The 26,639-nt window shown below is 42.8% G+C and overlaps 1 protein-coding gene across 7 annotated transcripts in view; it reads right to left on the bottom strand.

The window, feature by feature from the left end:
* LOC308054043 (uncharacterized protein C8orf48) overlaps positions 1-26,639 on the bottom strand; it is a 97,465-nt gene that overhangs the window by 36,162 nt on the left and 34,664 nt on the right. For 4 of the 7 annotated variants that reach the window (XM_080366191.1, XM_080366194.1, XM_080366193.1 and 1 more), the window contains one exon: positions 14,714-25,707. In XM_080366191.1, the coding sequence (XP_080222317.1) occupies positions 25,584-25,707 (124 nt within the window). In that variant the 3' untranslated portion in view covers positions 14,714-25,583. The other 3 variants (XR_013923917.1, XR_013923915.1, XR_013923916.1) reach the window with 3 other exon arrangements.

The raw sequence follows: 26,639 nt of genomic DNA, 5'->3' as shown, positions 1-26,639 counted from the left end.
GGAAGTCTGTCCATGTCTGTTAAAAGGCTGAAAAAACTTTAAGGTCTGTTGTCTGACAGTGGTAGCACTCATTATACCATATTCTGGACTCATTATTAGGCTAAAATGAAGGGCCCATTTCTACAAAGTGCAGAGCTGGGAAGAGGATGAGTCCCGACGACTCTTCCATAAATCAGATGTCCTTGCTTGCCACCTGCTTTGTTACTCCACACACAGCCTCTTCCTTGCACATACACATGTTGCTCTGTTTGCGTTGGGCTCTTTGCACAGCAAGGACACAGTCCATTTCTCTTTTTTGTCTGCAGAGGTGATTGTCAAATAAAAGGCAAAGTTGCTTCTGATGGAGCATCTGTAAGGATCAGAGGGAGATGGTTGGTTTTCTCAAGCTGTTGTTGAAGCAAAGAAAAAGACAATCCTTGGAAGCAAAGTTGCTTTGACTTCTATTTCTGCCCTGCAGCAGGGCGCGGTGTCGGCCAACACCAGCACCGATGGGTGAGAGCAGGCTTCCATCGCCAGGAGCTCTGCTGTCTTGAACAGTGGCTGCCTTCCGCCTCAATTCGGGGCTAGTACACATTACACAAGAAGTACCACAGAACTGCAGCTATTCTGAAGGACTTATCTGACCTACTCACTGACAAAAGCAAGGATGTGACCAGGCTCAGACCAGCGTGCAGTGAACAACATTCCCAACCACATCTCGGACTGTGTGGGTCAATGCTCAGGACTGTCCTGTTCACACACTCACCAGAGCATCATGTGCAGTGGGTACAGGGTGATTTCTAACAAGAAGGATTTTTACAGAGGGTATTTTTAAAAGCCTGATAAGGAGGGGAGCAAGAGAGGAAAGTGGAAAACGAAGAGGCAGCCAACTTGAGAAATACTAAAATTGCAAGCAAGTAACTGTGAGGAAATAAAAGCTATGACCAAAAAAACCTGTATCTTTCAGGGTTTGATGAATTCCTGCCTGTGAATTTGCTTCAATCTATTTAAAGGATCAAAATTCATCCTGTCTCTGGATTTCCAAAGTTTGTAGAAGCTACTTCAGCTTACATTATTTGTAAATCTGGTCCATTGTGTCTGAAAGATTGGAAATGCCCAGCACAGAAGTAAATTGCACAGCAGATTTCCCTACTGTCAGCAAAGCTGGTTACCTGAGGAGACCAGTATCTCTGAGCTCACCTGCATGATGCAACCTTGCTCATAAGGAAATGAAAGTCTTACCTCTCCTGCTAGACTTGTGGAATCCGTAGGATAGGTTGCACTTTATGTGTTATGTGCTCTGATATTCCCTGCAGCCTTCTTCTGTAAGAGCAGTTCGCCATAATAGAAAAAATGAGTGGAAAGCAATTGCCACATTCGGTTTGCATGCTCTGTTAAAAAAGTAAATTAACGATACATAAAGCTGGCAACAATATCTAACCTCAAGACAGCAGTCCTCTGGAAAAAGGTGTGATCATGTAATTAAGGAGTATATCATAATGTAAATGGGCAAAGGGGCTAATTAAATTCATAAAGTCAACCTCTATTCTGCTGTTTTCTGATTGTGGAGTTCGTCCGTTTGCAGCCTTTATAATACTAGTTTAATGTAACTTTTTGCGTACAATAGCAAGCTTTCTTATTAGCTGTGACTTGTCTATTCTCTCACTTGCATGCCTGCCTGGATTGAGTCACAGCCCAATGAGTCTCTTGCCTCCTGAAGTCATGTAATTATCTCAGGATCTTAAATTAAAAAATAGGACTCTCGTAAACCTCTCTGTTCTGAAGGAAAGTGCGAGCAGGCGAATCCAGCGTAACTGGTGTGTTTGTGTCTGTGGAGAGCCTGAAACAATAGTTTTGAGAGATATCAAATGTCGTGTGTATCCTAATAGAAAACTAATTATTCTGGCAATTCTTTCAACACCATTCCGTTAGGGAACTCTGTCACCCCAGTGGATATTTATGGGAGTAAGTACTTGGAGAAATCGTGCTGATGACCCTAGCTGTTATTACTTTGTTTCTTCTAAAGATAAATCTCCTTGATCTTTCTGGGAGAATAAACAAACCCATTGCTCAGAAGCACTTAGGTCCCTGCCTTAATCCCCTGGCCTGCTCTTCTCAGTCTGGATTTCCAGCTGCTATACGCTGGTCGATGCCCTGGCTCTTTTGTCTTTGCCTCATGCTCTAGGTATATGAAGGGGCTGAGAAACCACTTGAGCTCCTGCATTTGAAGTGTGCCTATTTGTGAACAAGGACACACCTAATGACAGCGTGCTTTGGTAGCTCCTACCTCCAGGAAAGTCCTCAGGAGTGTCAGAGCACACAGCAGCACTGAGAGCAAAGAACCACAGAAAGACAGGCTGCAGATAGAGACGTGCAGTTATTTTTAAGCCATCTCTCACATATAGGCAGTTCATGTTTATGGAATATGGTGCATGAGATATCTTAAAAGCAAAGCATCTCTCCAGCTATGCATATCCAGGACAAACCTGAGGTGAATGATACTCTCTAACTTCCTTCCAGACCCATTTAAGTGGCAATCAGAGGAAACATTTCCTAGAGAAACAGTTCATATCAAATTTATAAGACTTCCCTTGGGGAGGAAACATCCATTTCCCCTTCTACCTGTCATTCTTCTTCGTTTATTGAATCAATAAGGCATGAAATTTGGCAGGCTTTAAGTAAGAAATGAGCTGTTCATATCAAAGAGAGCCTGGATGAATAAAAAAAAAAAATCAAACTGTTAGAATCCAGATTCAGTTAATAGGAATAAAAATAAACAGAATCTAAATGTAAATGATAATTACGTCACCACTGGCATTTAAGCTCATTTTCAAATACAGAATTAGAAACAGATCTAACTTGCTGAAACTTGCTGTGTTCGTACAGATATAGCTGCTTCGGGGAACACAGGTCTGAATGTTCGGTCTGTAGCTTCTGCTCCCCAAGCAAGCCACAGCTGGAGATTCACACCGGACAAGAAAGGAGCAAGAGGGATCATCCAGAGGGGGCAAATCCCTTCCTTCTGGCCAAAAAGGACAGCTAAGAGGTTAGGAGGAATATGATTATGTTCCTGCTTCCCTGTCCTTTGTAAACTGTTGCAATATGACAGCCAGTATGCCCAAGTTACCGTGACCCATCTGGATGGCGTCTGAATTTACCTGCCAAGTTGCAGCTGTAACACAGGTCCTCCACCAGCCTGGGTGAGAGAGACCCATTACATCATGAAGTCCCATCTGCCCATTGATCTGTTGAAGGTAATTTCCCTGAAACTGTTATCAGGAGGGCACTGCTCTGTCTATGGGACAACCTTTACTTGGTTGGTCTGCAGCTGAATGAAAAAAATTCCGAATAGGTGGTGAGATAAACTTCTGTCTGCCAAGGCAGTTCAGCATCGCACCACCATGCCCTGCCTTCAGGGGTTACAGCTGATTTCTTGTTTGGCTTGCCTCTCTACAGCCTGAAAGTTCTTCCTCTCTCACCTCTGGATCTCATCCTTCACATACCCGTGTTGTCCTTTTTACAGGAGGAAACAAATTGCTGGCAGTTTGTCTAAGCTAGTATTATCAGTAGGTCACAGCAGCTTTTCTGGATGTCTTCAAGCTTCAAGGGCATTTTTCAAAGCTACCTGTGCTCTCACTACCAACCTGATGAGTATAATTTTCCTTTACTCAAAGGTGAGCTATTCTGTTCAACTACAAGCATGAGGTCCATCATTTAGACGAAGATGCAGTGATTATATTTGAGTCTGGTTCTTTTGAATGTGACTGTGTCCCACACTGCCTATTAAAGAGCAAAGTTTAACACTATTCTCACTCCCACTAATCCTTTTGTGTAATGTCACATTATGCATTCGCTTCTACAACTATTTTTATAGCTCAAGGTCTTAACTTGCATCTTCTAGCTTCAACTGCCTTTGAAACTGCTTACATTCCACAGTAAAGATTTGTTCTTTTCTAACACACACACACGCACAGAGAGAACTAATTTTTTATCCTACTGAAATTACAACACTTACACATTTCTTTTCTTCGAGACACACCTTTGCTTGAGGATTTTTCAAATTTAGGGAGACCTGGCATGAGAAGGGGGATAATTTCTCCCTCCGGTCACCAGTCCTATAATAAGCCTGCGAACCGACCCCACACAGACCTTACACCTCTGTCAAATCCTTTTACTAGCCTTTATCCTGCCTGGATGGTTTTATTAACATATTAGCTCAGAGCCACACTGTGATCAGCAGGAACATCTTGTTTATTGCTAGCTTGTTTGAAGACAAGCAGAGCGTACAGTCCCAATGAGGTGGGATCTAATTATTAAGGTTTTAATGAAAAAATACAATGATGAGATGTTGTATAAGTTATGGAAACCACGTGAGAAATTGAGACCTTGCTGGCCGCACTGTTATTCATACAGAATCAACTTATTTTGTTGAAATACATGATTCATTTTAATCATTCTCACATTCTGATCAATTATCTTTGAAATTATACAGCTCACTGAGATGACTGGGGAATACCTACATATAAATTGATCTCTACTGACACAGACACTTGTTCCTAGCACCCCGCAGCTGGTGATACCAGTCCTCAAGCTCATTTTTGAAGAGCAGGAGACATATTCCATTGTAGGGTGCACCTCAAATGGCAGACACACATCAAGAGGTTTCCTACACTTACTGTTATAAATGGATGTGTCTCCTCTGGAGCAGTAATCTGGTTTGTGTTTGCTAGCTTCAGCTGAATTCACTCAACATCAAGCAGATTAAAGGTGAAAGCATATAATTTAATTGTAGCACACAAAAAAGTTAGGCTCTTAATTATTAAGCGAGAAAGAAGATTACAAAAAGAGGAAAATAACCAAAAATATAATTTTAGCATCAAATTTCTTTCCCCGCTGTTACCACGAATCCTTGAAGCACCCATTAGCCATACAAACTCAAGGCACTATTTACAAATGGAAAATACATCTTGAGTACTGTCACTTAGACTAACACCTTAAAGGTGGTACACCTGGCTACCTCTACACACCACGCCTACACACAATAGCAACCTGCTCAATTTTTCATCTCTTCCCTTGTTCAAAATGGCATAACCACCCATTTATTTGTTAATCTCCCTTGTCTTTCCATCTGTTCAGGGCAGTTAGGGGAAAACTTCCCCGAATTTAGGATTCTGTGGCACTCTTCCCATTAGTGGATTTCTTCTGGCTTAAACGGCCTTCTGGCAAACTACAACATTCTGAGGATGGTCATGACATACATCATAAAAAGCACAACTCTGATAACATTATTCAACTAATCTGACAATTCTGCCAGTGTTGTAGCCCAGCAGGACCTAGGTTCTTCAGGGTGACTGGCGGTTAAAACATTGGTAAGACAGATGACAAAGCAGGCTTTTAGAGGTGCTTTGTCCAACCCTTTTCTCCCTTCTTTGCTCACTTTTAGGAGCTCATGCCATCACATTAATCTTCCACAGACTTAGATCCCGTGGGTCAAACCCCTTTGCTAATGAAAGGCTTCTACCTGGAAAACTGCCTGCACCTTGTGGAAAGCGAGTGTCTAACAGAAGAAAGACTTACAGGAAATGATTCACGCTATGACCTCAGCTCTTCTCCAGTGTCTTGTCCAGATGCTTGCTTCAACCATCCTGCAGCCAGCTAGCAATGCAGCAGTGACAAATGCTTCAGGAAAAAAAATATATGAACAACTGAATAATCTGCTTATTAAGACAAATAATATCTAAGCCCTAACCAGCACTAATCACCATGTGTTACCCTCAGGAGAAGGCTGTTCTGCTGGATGTCTCCTTCTGCGATCATCATCATCCTTCACCACATCTTTTGATTTTGCTGCCTGGTTTGACAGTTCTGACTCTTTATCTCCCCATGGAGCAATGCTCAGGCCATTAATTTTTTTTTTAACTTACGGATAGAGAGGAGAAAAATCATGACTACATGTCCCTGAATTCAGACCAGCCTCTTTGGATATTGACAGTCAAACCATGACTGTAGATCAGGAGCAGAAATTGTTAATAGGTTGATTTATGGGTGGCTAATAGCTAAGTAACTAACAGTTAATGAGGCAAGGACTCATTGGTAATACATCACAGAATGAATAGATTATTTTTATAAAGACAAGCAATAAAATTAATTTCTAGATGGATTTTTTTTCTTACTTTGATATTCCTAATGGCACTTCCTGAATCACTCTGAGCTGGAGAGTCAAATTGAACAGATTTGGAAATATCCAAAGAACCATTTGTGATAACGCAAAGGGAATCACTGTCTGTTTAAAGTTCCTTCAGCATGTGTCGGTAAAATTCAGTTTGTAAGACAGCGATAATAATACAAAATTATGGAATCCCTAAGGATCTTAAAGAAAAACCACTTATTCTCAAATCCTTACTGTGCAGAGAGGAAAAAACCATCTCATTTCAAGAAAGACTCCTGACAGATGAAGAAAGGAAAAATCATGAAAAGTAGACTTCAGAAAATTTTGAAAAAGCCAATAACGCAACTTCCCTTTTGATGAAGAAAATTTGGAGCAACTATATTTAGATTCGTAACCAGAAAACAACATTCTATTTTCTGAAAAAGAACTGTGTCTATGAAACCATACCTTAGGTCTAATGTAATACAGGGTCAGTGTTGTTATTGATTGTCTCTGATCTCTGCCTCTCTGAATAGATCTTTTCTGATCAAGAATTCTATTAAAAGATCAGCCGAATGCTGCTTTCAGCCTGAAATCATTATCTTGTTACAAAGGTTCCAAGACCTCAAACCTGAAGATTTTTCTTTTCTTATACACCCACACCCACACACACGTACACACAAATGCCTCAGTTCTGATACCGTAGGAAGCTTTTATCACTGGTGGGCTTCTCACTTTGCTTGAGATCATGCACTCTTCCATTTGTTTCCCTAAGGATTGTTGTGTCACTGTGAAAGCGTGTCCTCTCTGTCAAGGAAAGCCGTGCGAGGCACGAGATGGAAGGGAAAAAGGTAAACCTCATTACGGTTAACAGCAACATCTGCATTCAGACTTAAGTGAACAGTGACATGAAGCAATTTAAATCTTGACCGCTCAGCCCGCATGATGTGTACTTAGCAGCACAGCAGGCAGCGACCACCCCAGCTGCTGCTGTGCCAAGCCAGCGTCACCCCACGGGGGTGCGTGGGGGCAGCGCACGTTTCGGCGGACAGAACAAAGGCTGGCCCAGCCGGCTGGAAAGCAGAAGCAGGCAAAAGCGCTGGGGACCTCTGCAAACACTTACAAGTCATCGTTTCACACAGACACTTAAGAAAGGCTTTGCCAGCTCTTCAGACACTGAATCTTGGGTGTTTGTCTCCGTTGCTTCTATATTAAGGCACAAAGAAATGGTTTTCCATCCCCCACCGTAAATTCAGCAAATTACTAAGTGGCTGATCGGGCGGTTGCGGCGTTATGCTCAGCTGATTGCCGAGGCGGGCTCCGTGCTGCAGGCCACCCAGCTCCGGAGAGCCCTGCCGGCAGATTCATCATGACACGGCTGGTGATGAGAGGCCCCGTCCCTCCTGAGTGCTACGTGCCTGTTTGCTTTTAATGATGAATAATTTGTTCAGGGAATAAAGAGAAAGTTGAGAAGCTTCATTTTGCAGGAGCTTTCTGCAGCACTTCCTAACCTGTGAAATGCCTTCTTTTTGGAAACCAGGCTTCTACCAGCACAGAAGGTGATCTGTCACACAGTTATTCCTTTGCAAGATGTTTGACGTGCTGTACTGGTTTTGACTGGGATAGAGTTAACTTTTTACACAGTAGCTGGTATGGGACAATGGTTTGGATTCCTGTTGAGAAGAGTGTTGATAACACAGTGATGTTTTCGTTATTGCAGAGCAGTGCTCACAGGGAGCCAAGGCCTTTTCTGTCTCTCACACCACCCTGCCAAGAAATAGGCTGGGGGGGCACAAGGAGCTGGCAGGGGGCACAGCTGGGACAGCTGACCCCAACTGGCCAAAGACACAGCCCACACCATACGGCGTCATGCTCAGCAATAAAAAGCTGGGGGAAGAAGGAGGAGGGGGGACGTTTGGAGCGATGGCGTTTGTCTTCCCAATTCCCGGTTGCGCAGATGCAGCCCTGCTCTCCTGGGGGGGGCTGAGACCTGCCCATGGGATGCAGTGAATGAATTCCCTGTTCTGCTTTACTTGCGTGCCTGGCTCTTGGTTTACCTATTAAACGGCCTTCATCTCACCCCGTGAGTTTTCTCACTTCAACCCTTTCGATTCTCTCCTGCATCCCACGGGGGGCAGTGAGTGGGGGGCTGCATAGGGCTGGCTGGGGCTAAACCATGGCACGTGCTCAGGTCCTGGGCAGTTCTAAGGAAGACAGAGAGAATGATGCAGCCTTCAACATGGTGCCTCTTGTACTCTAGGTATTTTGTGTCATTTTAGGTAATAAAAAGTTAAAGTTCAGTAAACACAAAGACTCCATGGGCAGCTAAAGGAGATTTGAGATGACTGTCCCTTATTCTTACACACCTTAGACATTCAAATTATTTTGACGGGATTGGGGCTGGTATCTAAGTTGCTGGGGTTTGAAAAAAAATTCTTAAATGTGGGAAGAAGAGGGGAGTGCGGCCCCTGCCTCTCATTTGCAAGAAGCAAGAACAACAGAGGAAAAAGTTTAATTTAGCATCTTAGCAAAGGAAGGATATGGCACTGAAATTTAATCATGCCTGATATGGCAGATAGATATTTTTTTTAACAGGAGAAGCTTAAACACTTTACAAAATATTCATTCTCTATGATTAATTGTAAAGCATCATAGATGTGCTTGGCACTTTACTGATGGAAACATTGGCAGGTCTCTGCCTCAGGGAATCTATAATTAGAGTACAGCAAGGGAAGATGATGGATAAGAGTGTATGGGAGGACAGGGATACAACAGTGAAAGATCATGAAGAGCTTTAGATATTCTTTCCTGGATATCTTTTTTGGTTCTCTTCATTTAAATGTTATATATTTTAAATCAAGGACTAGGAACTGACTGAACTTCAGATTTTTTGCTCCACAAACTTTCTGCTGTCCCAAACTGGAACAGAAAACTGAAGTTTTGAAATTCCACATGAAATAAATACATGCAAGAAAGATGATCTGGAACAGCCTCACTGAACTGCCTTACTTTCCTAGGTGGAAGCATGTTTTTCCAGCTTTATCATTCCGAAAAAAATTTACATTCTGGCACAAAGTAGTGAAAAAAGTCTTAACACTGCCAGTATGAAACACTCACACCCACAGCACAAGGAGGTCTTGAATGTCTGAATGTTTGTTGAAAGTTTTGTATAAGTAGATGTTCCTGTGAAGTGGTTTGGTGTGGCTAAATAGCTTCTAACGGAAAACAGCTTTGCAAGAAATCTCTCAACCAAATCCAGCACTAAGATCATGGAAGACAAGGGGGGTAGGATCAAATAGAAAATACCGGACACAGCATAGTGGTTTTCATTAGGGTAAAAAATGAAAGAGAAAAAATTACTCCAGAGCAAGTACTCCTCGAGAGAGGCCAAGGGAGCCAGGAGAGCTCTGTTTTTTTCCCAGTATTTGAAGAAAAGTCATAACCAAAGCAAATTCCTTTTGGAGAAAGTGAGGGCCTGGCGTGTGGCCTATGAGCTGGCGAAGGCAGTTCCATGAGGGTACTAAGCCCCCAGAACCCCTCTGTGTGCAAGAGCTGGGAGGCCTGGCCGCTCTGAGCAGCGCACCGCTGCAGCACCGAAGGGACGCCAGATGCAGAGCAGGGAGGGGGTGGCATTTCATGGCCCCCTTCACTATATCAGAGGGGCAGAAATTCCCTGGCTTTGCTGTCAGAGGAGGGCCTGAAGCAGAAAGGCCAAACAGACGCTGCAGGGCAGTGCCACGCTTGGGAATGAACGGACCTGTCCGCTCATCCCCTGCTAGGGAGAATCTGACCCAAAATTCAGGGCGTCCCAGCATGCCTAAATCCAAGGGATGCATACAGGATAATTGGCTCTAATCTTTCATTACACTCTATTTATGACCTTATAACTAGCTAGGGGATTTCACTGAATGCTGCTACCCTCCTCAGCCTATATATACAGTACATTTCCCCCCATCCACTTTTCAAATGTGCTGGCTTGTCCTTCAGAGTCCAAAGTGCTGGCCGTGTCACTCCCCTAAACTGGTCATATGAAGTGACATCTAAAACCTTATACAGCCAGTCCTGAAATGGAATTGAAAATTGAGCAGGGAGGTACATTTCTTTAAGATGATGTCCCTTTCTTGGATGTAAAGAGAACAGCTGTGCCGAATCCACACATCCTCTAGGAGCTGAATAGAGATCAGCAACTGACTTCCTAGAGGATACCATTGGCTTGGACACATCAGCAGCTTCTGATTTCCAGCAGCATGCAGGAAAACTGAGCATGCAACAAATTTCCACATTATTTCAAGTCTATTAATACAATTCTGAAGCACACAGCTTTCCCTCAAACCCATAATTGTGATTTGGAAGTCTCTGGCTGTGTCTTGCACGTCAGTGAGTCACTCTGCATTTTCCTTCTGCCCAAGAAGCAATTTGACTATGCAGGAATGAGAAGGGCAAAACAACTTCTGATCTTGCACCTAGATGCTCAGTAGAAAATGACCCAGGTTAAGCACTTATATGATTTGCACTCAGAGGAACAAGCCTTTGGGTGATCCAGTGTCACTGCTGGGGAAGGGGAAAGGTGCCTGGTTCCAGGCAGCGAAGACAAATACATTCACACAAACACATCAGGTAGGTCAGATAAATTAAACCCTTCCGAAATAAGATGAAAAGAACCTCCTCTCTGAGAACAAATACAAAATGGCTATGAGGTACTAATAGGAGAGAACTGCAGCTGTATAGCAAATACAAGAAATCATTTGAGAAAATATATGGAGAAAACTGAAGCAAGGGTGTGGAGAAAGGGAAGGGGTGTTTGGAAAATCATAATGAACCCAGTCTTTTTATAGAACTGTGCTCGTTCTCTTTGCTCAGCATGCTAAATCTCTTAAACCTCCATATTTTCCCTCCTATCCCCCTGCCCTGTGGTCATCACTGTGGAAGTTTCGGCTGCAATAGGAAAAGGTTGTTATCAAGCAGACAGAAGAAGAACCTGGGAAAATAATTAGCTCCCTGGCTCTGGATAAAGCTAACAAAGACCTTCCAAAGCCCAGAAAAAACCCAGCTCTGAATAAACTATCTGTTTGGCTACCTTTCATCCAGTGATCTCAAATGACTTTTTATATACACATCAATACTTTCAGCCTCATGGCACCTCTGTAAATGTAGGCAAGTCAAGCTAGGAACAAAGCAGCAGACAGTAGTCACAAGCCCTGACATTCACCCTGTGCTGTAATCAGCAAGAGTGCCCTTTTCCCAGCCTCAGGAACACTAATGGAGTATCCGGAAACCTGGAAAGTGGCAATGAATTTCTCTCAGCAGGGTAAACTGCAGGTCTATGGAGAAAGAATGGTGTTCTGTGGCATTCATAATACAAACAGCATCAAGTCAAAGGTTGGCAGGCGGCTGTTTCCCTTTGAGCTGTAATTAATATTATCTGAGCAATGCAAAGAGACCCAGAGAGTGCCAGGTGTCTCCTCTCGGCAACCATCTGTGAACAAGCAAGATATTGGTGCTGATATTAGGAGCCTTTCCCATGAACCAGGAAATAGCAAAGTTAAGAGGAACCCAGACAATCTTAAGGAGCATCAGTTAACAGTCCGATGCTACAGTGTGTCTCTAAGTTTGGAAGGTGTCAGTAATAGCGACCAACAATCAAATCTGACCTTTCAGCATCTGCTACCATTTAACATTCTCTCTGTAGAGGGCAGATAGCTGCTGTTTGTAAGGCCCAGAGGATATGGTGAGTGGTCCTCCGGCCACCAAAGAAATATAATCAGCAGATCTCCCACTGGGAGGCTGGGGTGTACCACCACTGGCAGAATTTCCAGAAGCATTTCTCATCAGGCCAAGGGCTCTTCCTCTACTGTTCCTGCAGCTGCATAGGAAACCGCCTGTTGCCTTGGGCACTTCCATTAATTTCCCTCTCTTCTGCCCTAAACACACCAGGGCACCCTCTCATATCTGGCCTGCTGAGGATCATATCTCCTGGAAATGGCTCAGTCTCTGCTAAAAATTTTACTTCCATTAAGCTGAATTCAAACCACCTATCTGCAGACTTAAGTGGCATCTACGTTAAAGAGAACAAATGTGCTTCAGACTATTTAACAAAGGACAGTGGTAGGAGATCTTGTCAGGTTGTTTATCTGCCTTCCTCAGTTGTGCTTTCTGCCTTTATCTGTTGACTGTAAGGAGACAAGGTCTGGGACTACAGGACAACCAGGGATCTGCACCCATCGGTGCAGCAGTGCGACTAAGCCACAGGCTGCGTGCACCAGCAGAAAGCCCTCTTTAATACAGTTACTGGAAAATCGCTTTGCAGAGATTGGGAGAACCAGAAACTATTACATTTACTGTCTCCAATAAAAGTGAACAGATCAAAAATGACAATGTTCTGCACATTTCATGCTACCAAGCTAAGTTCCTGGTTTGTGCTGCTTGAGTAAACAGGCCCTGTATAAAAGGCCCGTTTTGATACCACGCTGGTTTCCCTTACAACAAAGTGCTTGAAGATGAACTAAAAGACTTTTAACTTACCTCTCGATGTGTCTGCATTGTTCAGGTCTTGCTGTTGCTAACATCTAAAGCAGTTCAGGGAGTGATTCTCCTTCCTTTGAAACTGTTGCTTTCAGTTCTGCTTATTTGCTCTGTGGATATAAAGACGTAAACCTGCTAATGGCCAGTTTGCAATGAGACTCACTGGAATTATTTACTTTTCTAAGGACATTTGGAACACCTTTCACAAGCTTAAACTTCTAGCTCCTCTCCTCTTCCCACTGAGCAATAACTTGCTAATACATGACTAAAGCAAAATGCTTTTCATATGGGATCAGACTTAAAGGCCCTGGAGAGCAAAAGTATCGATCCTGTGAACTATCAGCATGCAGAATTTCTACCAGCTATAGCAAGAGCACTAGGCACCCCTTGAGATCAGACTCCATGATTGACTGGCAACAGCAACAACAAAACTCGTTACAAAAATGAGAATATTGTACTCTGCCATCTTGGGGATGGAAGACACAAGTTCTGCAGATTTCATGACCAGACCTTGAATATAAGTAACCTGTTCCTGTGCACTCACTGGCTTTTCCCTTTCGCTTAGATCTTCTGAGTCATGACTCATTGAGCTTTGGCCAATCAAATAAATCAATAAAGCTTCTTCTACTATTTCTCTGTGGTCTATTAAAGTTCACATGCAGCAAAATAAAGTCAAATTCCTAGAACTGTTATTTTCTTCTGTTCAAGAAAAAAACTGTTTTAAGCATTCTGATATCACTTTCTCTGTGAAGAGCTGGTACTTGGCAGGACCTATAATATGAGGAAGCAACAAGTGAACAAAATAATTAACCTCATATGGCTTCCCATCCTCTTTTTTTTTGGTGCTATTACCATTAAACAGGAGCAACTGGAAAATGCAAATACTGGTTTAGCTAATGTTTCTACACTTCCCTGCAACTTCCTATAGGTTTTCTAGAGTGCAAGCTGTGCATCAGTAGAGCTGACCTGCTTATTCCGGATGTGATCCCAAACTTTCCCATAGCTCAAGAATATTCTTTTCAGTGAGCAAGGAAAATACTTTTCAAGGAATCAGTGAGTAAAGTGACACAGTAAATGTTCTGTTTTCTAGATCGGACTGATAGGTTCATGGATCCACTGGCTGCCATCATACCGATTCACTCACAGCTTCCAGTTAAAGAGTGCCAGTTATACTGGTTCAGTCATATTCTTTCCACATGCTCCTAGCATCCCAATGAGGGATCCAGGATACATCTTTCCTCGCAGGCAGCATCGCAAAGACGGTGAGTACTGTTCTGCCCCATGACGGATGCATCACAACGCTAACTTCAACTCCTTGCCCAATACCATCCTCTTCTGAGATGGAGGAGCATGCCCTGATATAGCTAGTGCCATGCCGAAGCCGCAAAGCCCTCAGCCAGTTGTTGAAGCAGGTTTGATCCCATTAAGATCTTCTTTACACAAGTGGTTAAGCTGCTCATTGTTCAGCACTCATGCCACACTGTATATGGTTTATAACAGATGGGTCTTATTAGAGAGCCAGAAGCTCTGCAGCGCACACTCCTAAAATCCCTGTCTTGATACTTGGTTAAAATCATTAATTCTAGCTACGCAACAACAAATAATGTAGGACAGCTGTGCTGGCAGCACAGTAATTTGTGTCAAACCCCTACGGTCACATTGAAAAAAAGTGATCTAGGAATGCACACGCCAAAAAAGACAGTGATTTTCTACCGGCACGTTTTAATGAAGATATCATTAATGTGTCCAGTGATTGCTATCATTTGGGTGGAACAAAAGGAGCAGCACTTCTACTGCCTTTCATTTCTGTTGCCACAATTCCGCAATCATATCGCAATAATGTCAATTTGCTGGCAGCATTAACGTTGTTGAAAATGCCCCCCCCCCCAACTCTTAAAGCGCCTTGTATTTAGCCGTGTTCTTCAAGGGTGCAGCAATGAGAGGAAAATATGTATTACTGCTGATCAAATAATGAGACATTCCTGGATCATGACTGTCATTCCATGCTTCAGGCTTCAGCAGGTGCCATTTCACCATGTGCTTCTTTCTGTAAGCCAGCTGTTGGGAAGCAAAGAGAGGTCACCAGCTATTATCAGCAAAATGCTGGTTGTTTCACTTCAAGCACAAACCTATGCATGCTGCACAATCAGGCCTGTAATAGACATCGTCCTCAGCGCAATCTGGACTGACTGCTTTACCAGAACAGGCTCCCAATTGCCCAAAATATCATACATCCAATCTATTGGTAAAAGACTTTCACTGAAAAGGCAAATGGTGTCTTCAGCAATGTCACGCAATTTATACACGCTACAGAATCTCAGTGCAATTAATGGTCTCAAATAATCTGGGGTAGTTATGCATCTGCATAAGTAGTTAGGTAATTTCACCAAAAAGACGTGAAAAGTTTGGGTTTCCTCTCATTTTAGCTGTGTAAATTAGGACAAACTCTCTTGGATATGGACTGTTGTAAAAACCTTGTGAAAGGAGAATGAAGCCCTGTAATTTTTCTTTACACGTTTGCTGACATCGAAGGAATTCATAGCAGCTTTCCTGAGCTCCCCAGGCCTGGAGGTAGAAAGAGCTGTGGACCAGTGGTGGTGTGATGGGAGAAGGTTTCTAGCACCTTCTGGCCTGCAGCAAACACACTGCTGCCAAACCTGCAGCTTACCCTGGAGACATGCCAAAAAATCAGGGTCACCGGGAGTGGGCTGCATTATCTGACACAGGTAATTAGGAATCGAGTCTCCATATGGATCACCATGCCTACTCCTCTTACTCACAGGGTACTCATGCAATATAGTCTCTAAGGAGTTAACAGAATATCAGCTTTCTTCTTCTTCACAGATGACAGGGTATAAAACACTTCCCTTGCCCCGCAGCAACTCCATTTCCACACTAAAAATCCCAAAGCAACACCTTCAACATACCACGGGAAGCCAGACGTAAGTGGATGTTGCAAGTTTACTCATATCTTGGGTGCCATATGCTATACGGTAATATTTTGGGCTTTTCAAAAAAGCGTTGGTTTTCTACTTTTTTAACGTGTGTGTGAGGAAGTGTCTGCCACCAAGTTAACATTGCTCCATTGAGCTGGAAGCAACAGGTCCAAGCATTCCTGAAGAGTAAACATTATGGTCTAGATAGGGTATTATATCTCTTGTTCTATTCCCCTGTGACGCAAAAGGCTTCCAACACCCAGCTCTGCAACAGACTGATGATCCAACGTGAAAGATGTGCTGGAAGAAACCTGATGAGTTAAATCCCACTATAACCATGTATTTTCCATTACGTTCGGTCCGATTCCAGACAGCATGATCACACGTAAGGCAAAGTGACAAGCCGCGCTGCGCTGCAGCCTAATGCGGAGTGACAAAAATACAAAACTCCCTGAAACAGATTTCAGGAAGTTGCTTGTGGGGAGGGTGAGTGGAGGAAGGTGGTAATTAGCAGATCTGCAGCTCACCATGGACTCGGTGTTCAGCTGTCACTCACCCACTCACGCACTCCTGGGAATTTGTGGAAGACCTTCCTGTCTCTTGGAGATGGTGTCCCTCCACATACTGTGCAAATGGGCACCTGTGGAGGGAACCCTTCCACCTCACTGCTCCCAAAAGCAGAGGACCCCTTGTCCCTGGCCAACCAGCTCCACATCTGCTGGGTGTCGGGGGGGATTTCTCCTCAGAGTTATCAATCTGAATCCCAACCAAAGACCACGCCAGATGTCAACACCAGGGTGCTGAGCCGTCCACAGAAAGTTAATATCATGTCATCTGACCGTTTTTGGCTGGACTGATTTTCAAATCGTTATAGTTTGACTATATCTTTTTTTTTTTTTACTAGATTTAGTACTAGTGAGAGAGATAACTCACTTATCTCTATTCTACCAGTTATTCAGAGAACACACGGAAGTTTCAGTAATTTAGGCTCTCTTCTTTGGCTTGCTAGTCTTATATAGTTTAGATAACAAAAGGATCATTCCTCAGACTAAAGCAGAAAGCCCAGTGTTTGCTCTTCATTAGCTGTAATCTTCTTTCCTAACATAAGGAATGTCACTTCATCTCCAGCGATGATGGAAGACTCGATGTGATTTTTAAGATGGCTGTTTGAAACCTTCAAAACTTACTTAAGACCAACAAGTAATCCCCAACCCTGACAGACTAGTCTCTACAGGCCGCATCTGGATTCCTAGTTAAAAAGGGGAGGCCTCAAAGTATTTTCTCATCTTTGAAATGCCTATGTGCACAGCACAAGTACGTGGATACCCTCATCTAGACGGCATACATATGAAAGTAAGCCACAGTTCCAGAGCACATTAAACAGTTGCACTTCAGTAAAAACTCTGTAAAGCAGCTTCCTATATGATGTAAAGAGGAGCCCCCGTTTCTGATTAAACATTCTCTCTGCAGCAGTGATCCAGTGATTCAGAGATACACGCAGATCTCCAGTCCCCTTTCATATTTTCTGATTTTCAACTAATAAGCAGGACGGTACATCTCACGGCTAAGAAAACTTTTGTAGCTAGATTAAATTCAAGAGTCAACAGTGAACTAGCATAATATCTGGGTGCAATGGATGTTGTTGCAGCGTTACCAAAATCTTGTGGCTCTAATCCCAAGTGTCATATCCTACATTATTCCTAAATTCCCAGCTCCCTGCATTAGAAAGAAATTTTAATGGTTGTAAAAGAAACTCCAAAACCATGAACTGAGAATGAGTTACAGACTTGAAAATGATCAGAACGATACAGGTATTTTTAAAAATCTAATGAATTTTAAGCTGGCCTCAAGGACTGTCAAAGGCTGGTGCTAGCACGCTACTAGCATGCTAGAGATGCTGTAAGGAGGTGACGTACGGCCGCAGAGACTCGGTACTATTCTCTCTTCGATGGGTGTGACAGGTAGGCTGTTGTCATTCCCACGTTATGCAAAATGTAGGGAAAATAAATCGAATAGTTTAATACTCAATCTCTCTGCTTGGAGCTGGAGAGCAAGACAGCACGGACACGGGAACACTAGAGGGAGCAAAGACAAGAAAGCAGATGAAGAGGAATGAAGGCAGGGAAGGAAAAGCCACACCGGCTTCTGAGGCAGTGAGGAGGGGAAGGGAAAGGAAGGGTTTGTGTTTCTTGTGCTTCCAGCATTGCATCACATTGACTGAGCACAGGAACAAAATAACGGTCCTTTCTAAATGTGTACAACGGAACGGAACCAGCTGGATTCTCATTTATTATGCACATATTATTATGGATTCAGGTTCTTAGGTCACACAGTCATCACTTGCAGCCGGGTAAGCACCTTACTGGAGGTGGCTCTGCCCGTTACTGGGGGTGGCTTTGCCCATGTTCAGCAGCTCTTCCAGAAAGTCTGGATTCCAGCTCACTCCCCTGGAGTGAGCTGCATCGAGGGCAAGAAAGGGAAGGGAAGAAAGCAGTAACACATTTTGCTGTCTGAGTGAGCTATGCAGACAGCTCATGCCCAGCAGACAGATCCATCCTATCTGGTTCTTCTCTTTTGTTTTGGGACTGGAACTTTCTTAAACCACCCAAGCTAGTTTGAGGCTTTCTCACTAGTTTCCTCCGCTCAAATGACAAACAGCTATGCATCCCAACCAAGCTTCCCTTTAAATAATCAGAATATGACAGAGCTGCTCTTTCCACAGTTTAATTCTCTCCCTTTAAAAGTTATTAGAAGTTATTAGCACTTCAGGAGTCATTTTACAGCTTTGTGCTTTCATCCTCTGCTTCCACAAGTCAGTTCCCACTGAGCTGCTTCATAACTTGTTTAATAGTTAATTTGTTTGGACATCATTAAAAGTATTAAGGCTCCAGGCAACAAGGACATGCCAATTACTGTGTCATGTAATTTAATTGGGGTTGGGGGTGGGGGAGGGGGGGAAGCAGGAAACATCAGTTTTAAACCGCTTAAAGGCTTGTAGCTCTTGCTGCTGAGAAATACGAAGAGAAACCGATCTGCTCAGAAAGCCTGACGATTTAGGTTCAAACAGGTGTACTTCTAGACCATTTATTCTGGGTGCTCAGCAGATGCTGAGACATGAACTGTGCATGTGAAATACCAGCTTAAGCGGCTCTGTCATGATGAAGCCTGCCTTAGCTTCTAACAAAACTTCAAACCACTACAACAGAAGGTTGGAAAAACAGCCTTCTGAGAAGTGGCATTTTGACAGGATTTTTTTAAAGCATTAACTTTTGTTTGTTGGAGCTTTCCTTGCAAAGTACTGGATCTGCATCCCAATGCATTGCAGTTTTATATAAAATATCTCAGCGCCACTTATTATTTAAAAAATATTCTCAAAAGGTAGGTATCCAGACTTGTTTACTCTAGGTAGGTTCTCCTGGCATTTAATGGATAAAGCCTTTGGAAAAGATTTACCGCAGACTTAGCTATACCTTATTTTATGTATATACTTTTGAATTATTATTATCAGTAGAAGTAATAATAATAATGTAATATACTATATAAACAGCTACCTATTAGTTATATCCCACACCCTTTCAGGGAGATGACACATAGCCAATTATGTCCTTTTGGGGTAATCTTAACCCAATTTCCCAACTGTCCAAAGGCTCCTTTTGCCAGTACTAATTCTACCTTTAGTAGAACTGTGCAGCTTGGTGATATTAAACTCAGCAAAACTCTATAGAACCATTTTTCAAGTTTAAAAACGCAAACACTAGGGAATGCTCATAAGGTCAGCCCTATACTAGCACCACTTTGCTGAGCCAGGGTTACAGTCTCCCGTGCTGGCAAAGAGCTCCAAGGCGAATGAAACTGCACCGGTATAGCTGTACTTTGTACAAATATAATAAAACTATCTGCTCGAAGAAAACACGCACCACAAAAGGATGAGATTCACTGTCACATGGGCTTTGGCATCGCACATCTTTTCCTGTTCTTGAATGATGCACTCACCAGAAATCTACTGTGCACACCTCACTTGAGGCACACCAGTAAAAACACTATTTTTCCAGCACGAATGTGACTGCATGAGTTTCTCCTGGCATAAGTAAAAAAATAAAAAAATCCTACCACGGAGTGTCACAGTACACAAATACCACTTTCAAGTTAGCTACATGTAATAGCTATACAAAAGACATTGACAGGTTTTGAGTGGAAAGTTCAGGCATCCAGAAAATACAGTAGCATCTGGTGTGTGGATCAGCAGAAACAAAGCTTTTCAGAATAAAACTGAAAGGGGGAGAAATGCTAGGGTCTGTGAAATGTAACAAGTGATAGATGCACACATGAGCCAACAAAACCTTTCACAAGTTAACACCACTAGTACAGGTGTGAAGTTACTTTTTTTTCCCCAAGGACGAGGAAACAGACTTGTGAATACACAGACCGAGACACATGCAAACACATAAACTCAAAGGTTTATGCAAATATAGGATACATATATCTAGTATTTGAGAACAAAAATCCATTAAAGCTCCATATCTAAACAGCAACACAGAAAGTTTTAGACCAACTGTTGGAAAAAACCCCACCAAAACCCAAACCAGAAATGGATCAAAAACTTGTCGCACTTGCTATGTTTCCCAGGGTGATAGGTACCGCTGTGGAAGCAAAACTGGAAATTTACTGCTGCAGCACACTCCACACCATGTAGCAGACCTGAATGCAACTGGCCAGAAATTCTACTTTAACTGTGTTCATTTATCACACAGCAGAAAAAGCATGTACATCCAGAGTGGAAATCAAACTGGAATGCAGGATTCAGATGTCCTCCCATCACGCTCTTAGAAATACCCGGGCTTAGTCCAAATATTTTGTATTTGCAGTCCTGTTGGTGGTCGTCCATGCATGTCCATCTAGAACTGTCCCACTGATAGTAACTTCTGAAGTCATTGGCCAATGGAAATCCAATTTCAGAAGGGCTCAGAGAAAATCACGTTTCATGAAAAAAAGAGGCTGGATAGAGCAAAGAAACTATAACAGTCTCCTTATAGCACCCTCTTATAGCAAAGAGGTTTTTGATTAAGAGAGCGAATTTGCAATACACCTGATGACTCACACGAGTGGGGGATGAAAATGCACCCCTTGTCTTAAAAAATTATCCACAGAAATGTGGTGTAAGGTTATATTGTGGCTTAAATGACCTTGAGTACAAACACAACACTGCTAACAGAACCTGATAAAAGAGCAGTATGATCTCAGCGTGTACTTTACATCTGTTTCTAAAGTCCTGTTTGGAGCCCTAAGCCAATACCTCTTCTATGGTGGCCAAATTCAACACTAACTCCACTTGTGCCTAGAAATAAGGCAAACCGGGGAAAATATTGTTAAAAACTACCGTGATGGAATGCTACTGACAGAACCAGAGCCTTTCTTGCTAACTTAAAACACGCACAACAGTTTCTTTTAAATACCTACTGAAATGAGACACAGCACAGGGTAACATCTCTTCCTAAGAAAGTCACTTTCTTTTTGATATATATGCACATATATCATAACAAGGTAGCACATCCAATCTGTGAGTTTCCAAAGCTCATCTCTCTGGTCATATTTCTCTTTCCTCCAGCTATGATTCCTGTCCCTGGGCATGAATTGAGCACTGAGTCTTCTGCAGCAATCAAGTGTTGACTTCCAGAATCCCCGTTCCAAAGGCAAGAGATTCATTTTGGCAGAACCGCAGGAAACATCCCACACTGCTCAAAGAACACCTTAAAAAGTGTATGTATGTAGTATTTGTTACACATAATAGACCAAGTTGTGTAACGATGACTCAGTTCTCATTCCATTCCAGTGCAGATTGTCTCAGCGGTATCACCAAAATCTTGACTGGTCTAAAGCTGGTTATGTTTCCAAGATACGTTGTCATCCTAGCGGAAGATAAACCTTCAACCCAACAAATTTAGCTACAGAGACAGAGCTGTGTACTGGGCAAAACACTCCTCCTGGCTCTTCACGCTCCTGATCAACTTGTATTCCACTGTCAGGAGCAACCTTAGACGAGCTCTTTGACTACCAATCACCCATGATTAAATAGGAGATTCATTAAAAAAACTAAGCTGCTAGTCATTGCCTTGTATGTCTTACTGCAGTATTATATCTAATGGTCTTTCTCAAAGAGTTAAACATATTGCTCTTTCTTTTGTGTCAAGATTATGAGATTAAGAGAAATTAATCAGTTTTCATTTACATTCTATGTTAACTATGAATAAAAGAAACAGAATTAAAGATTACAATTTCCTTAACTAAAGACACGCTCTAAAATCTCATTCGTTTGAAAGTAAGTAAAACCCACAAGTTCCTATTTACTAGACCTGTCCCCTATAGTCAAACGTGCACCTGCTCACCTAATTGATACCCATTTTTGGAATTTTGTCTTTATTTAGCATGGCAGAGCCTACACAGTTATCAGAGCGCAAGCTGGATTCTGTTGCGGCCCAAACATGAACAGAGCAGTTAACCAAATTCTGATCACAGCCTCTCTCCTGCTGGTAACGTTTGAGCCAGCAGAGCCCGGTTTGACTCTTAGATCCCACGCTGAGCTTGCAGCTGGCAATTATGAAGAACCCCAACTTTCTATTTATGAAGTGAGAATACCGGATTGAGAAGCCACTGAGAAACCACAACCATGGAACCCCATCAAGCTACTGTTAGGATCACTCACAGACTAGAGCCACAAAACACCTCAAAGCAAATGTTTACACTTTGCTCCATAAAATACAGTGAGGAAAACAGTGGGAGGAATCTAGCAGGCCAAAAAAGATGACATTTGTGTAAATATCTGCCTCCAACCACTCAGTTCCTAACCTTGCAGGATTTCAAAGTCCATAACTTCTTTTAGCACACCAGCTGCTTCTCCTTCAGAAACGGCGACAGCAGGCAGTGTGAAAATGACATGACTTGGAGACAAACCAGATTTATTTAAAAACAACGTTTATATATACTACACACAATATTCCAAGTTAAAAGAACATTATTGAAAATGCTAAGTCAAATATTCAAAAATTAAGAAATTTCAGAATTAAGATCGCCTATGCAATCTTAATTTGAATCTGTTGTTATGCAGTGTGCTACCACCTTCAATTACATGATCACATATTATTTTTTCTGCAGGACCCTTGCCTTGTTCAGAGAAGAGGATGGATGATTCTCAATTAGCGAGCAGCTATTCAATATTTGTTTTCTTGTTGTTTAGTGTGCAGCCCATTTCTGATGGCTTGCCTCCACAGGGGGTTACTCAGAAACAGCTGAACAATTCCCTGACTGCAGAACAAGACCTTTTCATCTCTGCTTAGTTTAACCCACTTCACCAAACTCAGACTCTACTCTGAGCACACATGATTAATTTATTCATAGCTTTTCTAAGGTTTACATTGCTAATACATTTTTGATGAACTTATTGTCCCAACACTTCCATTTTAACTAGACTGACTGAAAAAAAATATTAGAAAGTTTCTGTGTGGTAAAAGTATTCGTTAATTTGGGATATACAATTTAGAAAATGAGAGAATGCTTTTTCTAGACTGCTCAGCATTATAGGGTGCTTTAAATGCTAAAAACTCAGGTCCAGCTGCAGCTCTAAGTATATGGTGCTGCTGCAGATCAGATACTGCCTCAAACTGAGTATCCAGAAAATGAGGAACATCCAGTTAATGAACACTTCAGAAAAGGTTTTATTTGCAGTAACTTGGCACTAGAATCTCCGTAGTAAAGGCAGAAATTAAATAAAGTTTTCCAAGGCTGCATTTAGCTGGGTTAACAATGAGACCCAGTAATGTGGCTATCAGCAGAACAAGCACTGCAAATGCACCCAGATCCACAGACCCAAAAGATTCAAGTGCCAGACCAGAAAGACGAAGGGAAGAGAGGGAGAAGCACCAGGATAAGTGGACTCACTACTCTCCTTCCATCAAAATCAATGTCAAACATACTCTTGTATGTCAACTGCCCTGGTGAGACCACTTCCTTTCTTCCTGCACTTTAAATCGTTGTTTGGTATGTATTTCCAAACTTCTGCAACCATTGAAGCTGTGTAGGAAAGTCCAAGACTTTTTCATAACACAACCTGCCAGGCTTCCAGTTTATCACTAAACTGGTAGCTTTATGTGGAGCAGTGCAAGAAGGGATGAGACTCTTTGTCAGTGATCCTCACTTGTTTTAGCTGGAAGGTGAGGAACGGCAAGGGGTCTCTGGTTCCATGCCAGGCTGTGGAGGGGCATGTGTTCAGAGCCCACTGCCTGTTTCCTTTGGGTCCCCTTCTTTTCCATCACTGCCAAACTGTCTCTGCTCCAGTCCTGTCTTCACATCTGATTCTTCATCCTATTTTCCCGTTTTCCTCACCAGACACTATCAGTATCCACATTCCTGTTCCAGTCTCTGCAGCCGCTCCCATATTAGCTCCTGGACACAGCTGCCTTCCTCCTAGATTGTCCCCAACCAGTTCCTCCCCCATCCTAGAGAAGCACATTCCCTAAAAGCACATCTTTTCCACTTTCCCTGTATGTACTGGCTCCCCACCCTAATCACCCTTTATAAAGTGCTTAACCGAATGCACTGTCTCTTCACCCCCAGTTTCTGTTCTGGGCTACCCTCACCTCACCTCCAAGTACAACTCAGCCTGCCAAAGTCCAGAGTTACAAGTCCTCTAAGACCTCTTTTGATCCAGGCTGCTGCAGGGTCGGTGGTGACAAAATCTGCAGGTGCTTGGGCTTAGGGTTGGCTATCCGCAACGCTCTGGAAAAGCTAGTTTAAAACAATTACAGAATCATAGAATGGTGAGGGTTGGAAGGGACCTCTGGAGATCATCTAGTCCAACCCCCCTGCTAAAGCAGGTTCACTGGTTTCCTGAGATTCCTGAAACTGCCCAGAGGTAAGATTCCTCAATTCCTAAATTCAGGTTTTCCCTTCATCTGCCCTCTGAAGGAGACTCTGCCATGATTTGTAGGAGACTTGCATGCTTATCCTCACAGACTAATGTGAACTTCTGTGAAAAACTCAGTCTGTACTGCACTTATAACTTGGCCAAACTTGGGTAAATTTTAATAAAGAGGGGGGGAAAAAACTACTAATGGTGACAAATTTCATCACACCAGCAGGTTTTAGGACTAGAAGCACTAACACCTTAAAGCGAAAGACTAAAAACCCCTGAGACATACCCAGCTGACATGGTGTTACACGTTCAGCACATTGTCACCAAACAACTGCAACTGAGAAACAGAGCTTAAGCAAAAAAGCTTAAGGAAACCTCAGGAATGGAAGAGCTAACTGATGATAATTGGTCAAGTGATGTAAGGTCTTGAGCTCAAATGGATGATGGTTTTCTGTTTGTACTTCTGCATCCAGGCATCAATGCACAGAACCGTATCACCTCTGGCAGAAATCAGGAAAGCAGCAGGGTACAGCGCAGGGCACATGGAAGTCCATGGTGTGGCACAGAAGAATAAGGGACACTGAGTTACTGGGAATGAGAGTTAAGGGAGAAGAGGAGGTACACAAATCTTTTGGCACGGAAAAAGAGAGCACAGGAAAGCAGAAAACACAGGGTTTCTGGCTGCAGACTATCCCTGAAGCACAAGAAGAGAATGGCCTGGGAAGGTGGCGCACAGATCACTGCGAGCAGAAGCATCTAGCAGGAACAGCTAGTTCAGGCTTCAAAAGAACTGATGCAAGTGACTAGAAAACACACAGCTGCTCTTCAGAAACCTATGAGAATTAAGGTGTTTTCAGCCCTCTTTGCACCTTCTTCAACCTGGGCTCCTCTCAGGCCAGTGCAATCAGCACAACCACTAAAGCACCGTGTGCCCATCAGCACGCCGCACCTTGCATGGAGTCTGGCTGTGATTTTAAAAGCTTCTCCTGCCTAAAAGAAGCCAAAAAGTTAACCCTGTTCTGTGTCCTAATGTATTGATGTGACGGTAGAAGCAAGATAAAAGGATGGAAAAGTGGAGTTCATAGCAACCAGTTTACTCCCTTTTCTGGCAGTCCCATCCCAGAAAGCAGCTCTCTCTGGAAGAGTCCAGCTCCAAAGCCTCCAGGCTGGGCTTCCCAGGAATCTCTGCAGGAAGGGAGGCAGCTGCTGCTATTTCCCTATCGAAAGAAAATGAAAGACTGTTAACCTTAGGTCTGCCAACTGTTGAACAGGGCCTTCTTAAGCTCCAAAAGCTGCTTTATTTCCATTTTAAAAGAAAATCAGAGGTTAGAAGAAAAAGCTTCAGCCACAAAACACAGGAGGGTATGTACAGCACGTGGAAGTCCACTTACAGGAGTAGGCATGTGTTTCATGAATGAGAAACTGTCCAGAGACACGATTGGTGTTGAAAGTTAACTAGTTCGACATGAGGCAAGAGAGGCAACAAAAGAAAATCCAAGAAATGACAAGAGATCTGTTCTGGGATTACTCGGGGTCATTCCAAAGAACATGTCTTTAACAGTTCCGACCTTTCCAATACAGCAGTGTAAAGTAAGATATACCTATCCTACACGCATTAGAATGCTTTTACTATCTTTTCATGTTTCCAGAACGCTCATTATTTGATTTAAGCCATTTTGAGGAGATTTTTGATCTGGCAAAAGAAACACATTGCCTCTCGGGCCACTAGTGCTAGGACTAAAAATGTACAGAGATATACACAGGAGGAGTTGACTGCAGTGGAAAAATCTAGATTAATATTGCTATTGCTGAACCAGAGTTTATTCCTCACCTAGCAGATCTGAAACCAGAACTGTTTCATGGTAAGAACACAAAAGTCACTATATAAGATCAAACATGTTATCTATGTAGCCCTGGATTCTGACGCTGGTCAGTTCCAGATGCTTTTAAAAATGCTTTTACGCTTAAAGAGAAAAATGAATACAGGAAATCTGCCCAAAAGGGAATTTCCTTCTTACATGTGCTAAGTAGCGTGTGTCTTACAACCACAGGCCACAATAAAAACACACTGCTTATAATTACGGATGCTCTCATTCCCACATGAACACTGACACCTGTACAGAAATCCTTCAGGGTTTTCAGCCTCAGT

The sequence above is a fragment of the Falco punctatus genome (assembly GCF_963210335.1).
Source record: "Falco punctatus genome assembly, chromosome: 15".
Classification (NCBI taxonomy): domain Eukaryota; kingdom Metazoa; phylum Chordata; class Aves; order Falconiformes; family Falconidae; genus Falco; species Falco punctatus.
This window is presented reverse-complemented; position numbering and strand designations above follow the sequence as displayed.